The following is an 8,321-nucleotide window of genomic DNA, read 5'->3' as shown; positions in this document are numbered from 1 at the left end:
ATAATCAAACACATTTGTTATACATTGTATCTTGTAGATTTGTTGTTAAAATGTGCACCGTGTGACCGACGCAGGCTCATTCAGAGTAATCTAACTCCGACTACAGTTCAGTTTAAGATTAACTTTTGATCTAGTGTTATTTAGAATACTAATATTACATAACGACATATGCCTTAGTACGTACGTGTACTGTAGCTGTATAACGTAGCATTGCAAGCACCTGTCATGTGAAGTATAGATAATGTGCTTGACAGTTGTATATATTGATTGTATTATGAATACATCGCCTTTTATTTGTAATAATTAGCAATAGGTCAGGGGAGTATTTGGCAAGATTTAACATTTCCCTTGTCTTTTTTTCAGGCTGATAAAATTTTAAAAACTTTCTAACATTGATGTAAGGAAAAAGATGTTTGGATATACATGTAGAATGGTAGAAGTATTTATGTAATATGAGCTTTTTTCATGATCAGTTAACACTCATTTTCAGTATAAAGGTCCATTTGAAAGTGTAGGGTTTATTTTATAAATCATTGAAAATTTTAAAATCCATGACTAGCTAGTACAGGTATGAAAATGAAAGTTGTAGATTTTTTACTAAAGTTAAAATGAAGTAGATCTATTGGAGAATGTTATATGGTTCTAAGATCAACAGTAATAAAGGTTTAAAATATAATCCATTTACGTTTTCTGTATGAAAAAAGATATAGCCAGTAATTATTATTTTATTATGTGAGTTCCTAGACTTGTGTTAGTGAAGTACCACTAACTTGGACATATCTTCTGTCCCTCGCTCATTGTTAGTCAATTTTTTTTTTTATGTTAAATGGACCTATATATTGAAAATGGGTGTAAACAGATTGTTTTTACTTTTAGTTGCATGGATATTGTAAATTCTGAATTTATTCTGATTTTCTTTTCCAGATAAAAGAAGAACAGTTTTTTCAGATATTACAGAATCTCTGCCAGGCTTTGAAGTGCCCTGAAAAGTGATCACGATGATATGCTGCATCATTATCATGCATTCCTATTAGTCATATTAAAAAAACTGTCACCAAGCCCTAGTGAAAATTGGTTATCAAAGTATTCTTTGGCAGCACTTACATTTTTTGAAACATAAAAATTGAATTTTTAAAAAGAAATAGGAGTTTGGTGGTATTTCTTTAAGATAATTGGATGGCAGTGTTGCAAACAAGTGTTATTATGGACACATTTTTTCTAATTGGACTCCCAGGAGCCAGACTGCTTTTCACATTCAAACAAGAATTTAAAAAGAAAAAAAAATGACAGAATAGTAAAAGAGGTATTTTGAATATATTTACAGTCCACATCCATTTATATCCAGTATATAATGCCTGGTGTTCACAGATACAGGTAGAGCCCTTTTAGGAAGCAAGTTACATATTCCCATATTTTAATATCAGATATCAAATACAAGCATATGGAACTGTTTTGAATAAAGACATAATTGTCCTTGGTGATCATCATATTTTTCTCTTATTTTAAGTCTTAAAAGGATAGCTAATGTATTTTGAGATAATGCATTTGAAGACGGAACATGTATAAAAATTTCTTCAGAAAAAAAAAAAAATAGGAAAATCATTAAGTTCAACCTAGTGCAATGAAAGTGAAAATTTTATTAATTTTGGAAATATTTTTTGTTTTAATTTATGTATTTTTTACATTTTTACACACTTTGTGAATTCTTACTAGCGCCCATGCATATGGACTTCCTGTGCATGTATACTTGTACCATTGTTTTGAAAATAAAATTATATCCTGTTGTTTTTTTACCCTCTGTTTTTTATTGACTATAAAAGAGGTAACTGTTCATATCAGCCCAAAATGGATTCTCTTGGAGTAAATGACAATTTCCCCCTTCTTACCAATAGTTACCAATCGGTTTTGACATTCAAAATTAGTCTGTACTGTAATTTTTTAATTAATTTTAATATTTCAAAAGATTATTACAGAGTACAGCCACAATGTGATTGGATGGCAAGAACAGTTTCCAAAATAATTGTGAAAACTACCATTTTGGTGGTAAAATGGAATATATATTGTATTCCTATGGGTTCTTTACACTATTTATTCTTAAATGTGAATCTACAAACAGTTGTTAACCCTTTAAAATATTCATTTAAGAAACGATGAATTTGTCTGAGCAAAATAAAGAAAAACAACTTTGTTTTATTTTAAACTTAAGTTTTTGATTCAGAAATGTTCAATTACCTACATAATTTCATAAGTAACATTGAAACATATGCAAGGTAGTAGGGCATAGAAAAAGAAGGTGCAACAATATTAAATTTACAAGTTAGATATAAAACTGACACGCATTGTTTGACTATCAATTGAAAACTGTAATAATATCCAAAATAACCGGTGATAATCGCCAAAATAAAGTACATCTGCAAATGTAAACAAACGCCGAGTTAGGCCCGTCTTGGGTCATGGATGACGCAAAAACCTGGATTTTGCACGATTTTTGGTACAAAAAAATTCTGCAACATTTTCCAAAGATGGATTTTAATAATTCTTTATACATACAACATTGATTAAAAGATACGTTATCTCTTATCCGGAATTTCCCGCACACTCTCTAGTTGAGGAATAGTGGCCAAAGTTACGATGTTGCCAAGGTCAAATTTTACCGCTCAGTGCGACTTTGACGAACGCAAGCTCGCTCTAAACTACATAATTTCAATAGAAGTGTACGTGAATATGAAGTCCATATACCCAACAATCATAATATCGTATTAGACTTGCTAAGTGTGCATTTATTTAGAGTATATAGCTATTCTTCGACCAAGTTTAAATTTTTACAAAATTTGAGCCCGACGTTACGTCCTGGCGCGAGAAAACGACGTTATATCACTCCGCATCGACAGTATGTGTCCTACTGCAAATATCAGAACTGTACTACAGCAGTCACATCTATAGAAATAAACTTCATTTTTCATATGTGAACGAGACTTAACACATACATGTATGTTCAGGTTTCCACTTAGAAGCTTTATGCTTAAACAGTAGGACACATACTGTCAGGATTTAGGTGTGATTTGAAACGTCATGGATTTTTTGGTACATCCGCGTCACGAAATAGCGCCAAAAAAAGCGGCGCGATGAAAAATGCGTACGTCTGAAATAAATAAACTTTGCGAAAAAACTACAGTGAATTGACTTTCCATATTTTAGAGACTAAACGACGAGTTATCCGTCTATTGAAAAACTGTAAGCTTTTGTCAATGCACTGTACAGAGTTACAGTTATTTTTCTCCGAATCCAGAAAACTGAAAATTTTACGTGTCCGAAAATGCTTTTGTATAGCGAGGGACTATATTGCGAGGAAATTGTTTCCAAATACGAAATTGGCTTAAAATTAATAAAATGGTCGAATATATATCCAGGTTTTCGATTTTGAAGGGAATTTCCCGCACACTCTCTGGTTGAGGAATAGTGACCAAAGTTACGATGTTGCCAAGGTCAAATTTTACCGCTCAGTGCGACTTTGACGAACGCAAGCTCGCTCTAAACTACATAATTTCAATAGAAGTGTACATGAATATGAAGTCTACATACCCAACAATCATAATATCGTATTAGACTTGTTAAGAATGCATTTATTTAGAGTATATAGCTATTCTTCGACCAAGTTTAAATTTTTACAAAATTTGAGCCCGACGTTACGTCCTGGCGCGAGAAAACGACGTTATATCACTCCGCATCGACAGTATGTGTCCTACTGAAAAATATTCATCCATCAGAAATGGACTGCATGACGTCACGCCTAGCCCACTGCGCATGCGTGCATTTTTAATGAGTTGCTAGATTGCCATAGGAAAATGAATGGGTTCGCGATTCGTGGGTAATTCGTGAGATTATGACAAACTAACGGCCTGATGCCCATAGACAACAACGTTGTGCTATGCTTCAAGCAACTCCTGACCAAATATCGATAGGGTTTTTAAAAAAATTCTGTTGTACATACTGAGAAGTTCGCCGTGTATTGCCTAGCCTACCCTCAGCAAAACGCAAATATTTTCAGTAATAGTGAGTTTAGACGGTAGATTCACTCAGAAACAAAGGCAAATTAATTCGTTACCGATAGCACCAGCAGATAGCAGCACCATATAGAGTCTGATTAAAAACTTTCATGGCAATTGAATAACTTTTACCATTGTACAATGGAGTCCAAAAAAGCACTTGGCACAAATGTAAAACTGCCCAGTGCAAGGCCAAGAATTCAATCAAGATTTTTAATCATATTATCAGATTCTACATAAATTGACTGACAATATCACTACTCAGTATTTAACTAATCTCTTGATCCAAAATTCCTATCATCATTTAATAATTATGCAAAATTCTTCTTTCAGATTGCTATTTATTTTAATTTTTAATGCTGCAACTGTTCCAAAATAATCTTGTAGTAAAGGAAAAAATGCAAATAAGAAGTGGAAGACCAATTGTACCCACATTATTCAATTATTTGAATATAAAAAGAATAAGATCACGATTTAACAAATTAAAATAATCTTTCATTAACTCTTTCATGAATAACATATCAAACAAAAATTAAAGTCAGTGGTAATGGCTTATTCTGGAATATATGACCTCTGTACATCATCAGTACCTGACTTGGTACAGTATAGTTACTACTTGGATACAGAGTTAGATTTAATAATGTAACAATAAGAACAATATATATAATAATAATAAACTTCTCTGCACATATCAGACGCCTGTTACCATGAACTAACACTACTTGACAATGGGCTGAGCACTTATCACAGAGTCTGTGTGCGATGCCATTCTTGTGCTGTGATTGGTTAGCTGAGTCCGTGAAGCCCTACTGTTGCGCCCTCGCGTATCGCGTGAATGCTGCACATTTATGGCCATGTATGTGACACTTGACAATTAAGACTGTCGTCTGGCTTTGGGAGAACCATTTTAAGGTTATTATGCCAAAACTCCCAAGTTGATACATGCTGGTAAGAGTGAACAATGGCTACTATCAGCTCACTGAGGCGGTCAACTCTGTCCAGGCCATTATTGGACATGTCAATCTCCATTCCAGTCTGCTCTGACACTGTACTGAGAGATTGTATCAATGCTATCAGTGGACTGGTGATACCGTGGTACGTAGACAAGTAATTGAAACTGAATGAGAAGTACTTCAGCTTAGTGGTGTGTATCACACCTTGGCTCAGTTCAAGCACGGCTTCACAGACATCCTGGCATCTGTCATAGTCTGTTGTAACTTCACCCCTAGGACATGTACACCTGTCATAGTCTGTTGTATCTTCACCCCTAGGACATGTACACCTGTCATAGTCTGTTGTATCTTCACCCCTAGGACATGTACACCTGTCATAGTCTGTGTTATCTTCACCCCTAGGACATGTACACCTGTCATAGTCTGTTGTATCTTCACCCCTAGGACATGTACACCTGTCATAGTCTGTTGTATCTTCACCCCTAGGACATGTACACCTGTCATAGTCTGTTGTATCTTCACCCCTAGGACATGTACACCTGTCATAGTCTGTTGTATCTTCACCCCTAGGACATGTACACCTGTCATAGTCTGTTGTATCTTCATCCCTAGGACATGTACACCTGTCATAGTCTGTTGTATCTTCACCCCTAGGACATTTACACCTGTCATAGTCTGTTGTATCTTCACCCCTAGGACATGTACACCTGTCAGGCCCACATTTGGATCCCCACATGAATACACAGACCAGTGTCAGATGTTCCAGCCCTGGCACATGGTGAAGGTTCCTCCCCAGAAGTTGTACACCCACGGCACTAAGAGGGGTAAATCTAATATCGATATGAGTCAAATCATGACTGATATTAGGTATTGCCCCCAGTTGAGGAAGTGGCTCTCTTGGCATTATTGATCCTACATCTATTTTCCCAGTTACATCAATGTACTTCAAGTGCCGCATCTGTTGGATCACCTGGCAGTCTTGAACATTTATGTCACTGACATCCAGATGTAGCAGTTTTCCAGGGTTTGGTATTGATGATAGTGCTCCACTACAATTTCCAGCTATGTCAAGTCTTTGAAGATTAGGAGCTTTAGATAAAACATGCTTTAAGGTACATCTGCAGTCATCACAAATGTCACATACATTCTGACACACTACCACTTCTAGTTTACATAACATGTCACACTCACTGAGTAAAGATGTTTTCTGATGTGTTTCACGCCAATGAGTGCGTGGCCCCAAATCAACGGTGATGGCATTCAAACCAGAACATACCTGGGGACTGCACATACTGTCCCGCAAGACCTGCTGGAATCTGGGATTAGAGTGCTTAAGTGATTCAGGTATGTAAAGCTCTGTGAGCCAGAAGAAAAGATCAGGAGGCAGCACTGTTGCCTGGGGACAGTAGGCATACCAGTTTTCTAGGAGGAGATTATTACAGAACTCGCTGCACCTCGTAGTATATGCCATATACGCACTTTTATTATCACTTTGTTTCTTAACTTCGTCGTAAAGACCTTTACCTCTACGTAGCACTTTGGTAGTTGCTTTCCTTGAAAACCCACACAAAAAGCGTAACACAACGTCCATGTCATAGAGTTCTTCAAGGGTGTCTATGTTTTCCAAAAAAAGATCTAAAATATTACTGTCATTTTCGTCTAATGTCCCCACCAGGTATTTTGCCGCAAAAAACTCCTGGATGGTTTTGTGTGGAAAAGTTACCTCGTGTTTAACATCAAGGTTACTGTGAACCTTACACTTGCTAAGTAGACCTAAACTGTACAATTCGTTAACATCTGGAATCGTCTGCAGGTCCTTTTCATCATATATGAGACCCCCATCTGGTTTCACCAGTCCATCGTAAGCCAGCTTGCCAAGGCTGATAAATGTTTGTTCTTCAAGATTTTTAACGAATGCAGACTGTTCCATTTCAACCTGTGTCCTGATGCCGTATCTTCGTCTTAAAAGCAACTGTATTAGTTTCTTGTATAGCAGTGTGTATGAAGCTGGGAGTGAATCTGTCTGGGCATCACTCTCTTGATCTTCTTGCCACATAAGACAAATGAACAGTAGAAGTATTGGGATCTTCACCAAAGACATCAGCTTTTTTTCGCCTAGGTAACCCACTAGACCCTTCCCTATTGAATCCAATACATCCGTACTTTCGAAACAGTATTTCGAAAATGCCAGGTACTTATCATATGTCTCTTGATCATCAAAGAATTTAGCAACATATTCAGCTATGTTGTCCTCTGTTAGCCCAGTGATTTCATACGCACCGTCCGTTATTCGTCTGTTCATCAGTTCTTCTGCCTTCCACGGACGTGTTGTGACGACGGTGCACACATCCTGGTATCGTCTTCGGTAAATTATGTCTGTGATTTCTGTGGAAGTGTTGATATCATATTCATCATAACCATCAAAGGCCAAGAGAACATGGTCACTATCATAGTCTACAGCTTGCATGACTTCATCTGTCACTGCTTTCCTATTTTCTGAAGGATAAGTAATTTGTGTTTCCATTGCTTCCTTCAATGTTTGACCAGGCTGAATGCTGCGTAGATTTATTATTAAAACATGTTCATATCTTAAAAGGACTTCATCACATTCTCCTAAACCCAGTGTGGCATTTGCCCAGTCTGTTGCCATCTTCTGTGTAAATGTGGTTTTGCCGATGCCTGCTTTTCCTCTGACCAATATTCTTTTTGGTCTCGTACCTTGTTTGGTATCTTTAAATATTGATGTATAACTCTGGATTGGATCAGAACAGGTACCTGCTGGTTTCCTTTCTTCTTGTACCCACTGCAGGTTAACATAGGCTTCATCTAAGTGCATTGTGTCGTCGGGGTCCCAAGGAAGACGCTGTATCTGGCTCATGTAATTGATGTAGAAGTTTGCTATTTGGTTTTTACTACTGTATGCAGTCGCTTTGTCTGCTAACTTATCTGCAAGTTCTATCTTATTGTGATTTCTCAACACTTCAACAAATGTTTCAAATGCACCAGGACCACATTTTGGTAGAATACGAAGAAATTCAAAAGCTTGATCATTTTCTGTTTCTTTAGCCATTACCTTTTCTGCATTGTCTTTACTGAAAATGTTCGTGGCTACCATGTCCCGAATTATATCCTCAACTCGGAGATTTTCTACAAGCATTGGCCTCATTTTCACCAACAGATTTTTGTGTGTTGGACTCATTACAGGTGCCTGAAAAATGGAAAATAATTTCAAAGCTCATCTAGATAATATAAAATATTAAAACGTGGTATAACCAATGATTTTATTGCCTTATATATGACGTCCACTATTCGTATAATCTGG

The 8,321-nt window shown here is 36.5% G+C and overlaps 2 protein-coding genes across 2 annotated transcripts; both read right to left on the bottom strand.

The window, feature by feature from the left end:
- Nucleotides 1-4,593: 4,593 nt before the first annotated feature.
- Nucleotides 4,594-7,180, bottom strand: LOC147760983 (uncharacterized). Its single transcript, XM_087014379.1, has one exon. The coding sequence runs from the start codon at nucleotides 7,098-7,100 to the stop codon at nucleotides 4,893-4,895; it is 2,208 nt and encodes a 735-aa protein (XP_086870505.1). The 5' UTR covers nucleotides 7,101-7,180; the 3' UTR covers nucleotides 4,594-4,892.
- On the bottom strand, nucleotides 7,127-8,178 carry LOC147760982 (NLR family CARD domain-containing protein 4-like). Its single transcript, XM_087015105.1, has 2 exons — nucleotides 7,188-8,178; nucleotides 7,127-7,138 (listed from the first exon to the last, which is right to left on the bottom strand). Exons 1-2 carry the CDS (start codon nucleotides 8,163-8,165, stop codon nucleotides 7,127-7,129), a joined length of 990 nt encoding a protein of 329 aa, XP_086871231.1. The 5' UTR covers nucleotides 8,166-8,178.
- Between the last annotated feature and the right edge of the window lie 143 nt (nucleotides 8,179-8,321).

This window comes from Lingula anatina, chromosome 6, assembly GCF_051362555.1.
Source record: "Lingula anatina isolate TDL-2025a chromosome 6, LinAna3.0, whole genome shotgun sequence".
NCBI classification, from domain to species: domain Eukaryota; kingdom Metazoa; phylum Brachiopoda; class Lingulata; order Lingulida; family Lingulidae; genus Lingula; species Lingula anatina.
The sequence above is the reverse complement of the archived record's forward strand: the minus strand, read 5'-3'. Positions and strand labels throughout refer to the sequence as shown.

Bases quoted from the DNA above. Each gene is read 5' to 3' on its own strand.
- LOC147760983 (XM_087014379.1), bottom strand. From the start codon at position 7,100: ATGTCTTTGGTGAAGATCCCAATACTTCTACTGTTCATTTGTCTTATG.
- LOC147760982 (XM_087015105.1), bottom strand. From the start codon at position 8,165: ATGAGGCCAATGCTTGTAGAAAATCTCCGAGTTGAGGATATAATTCGG.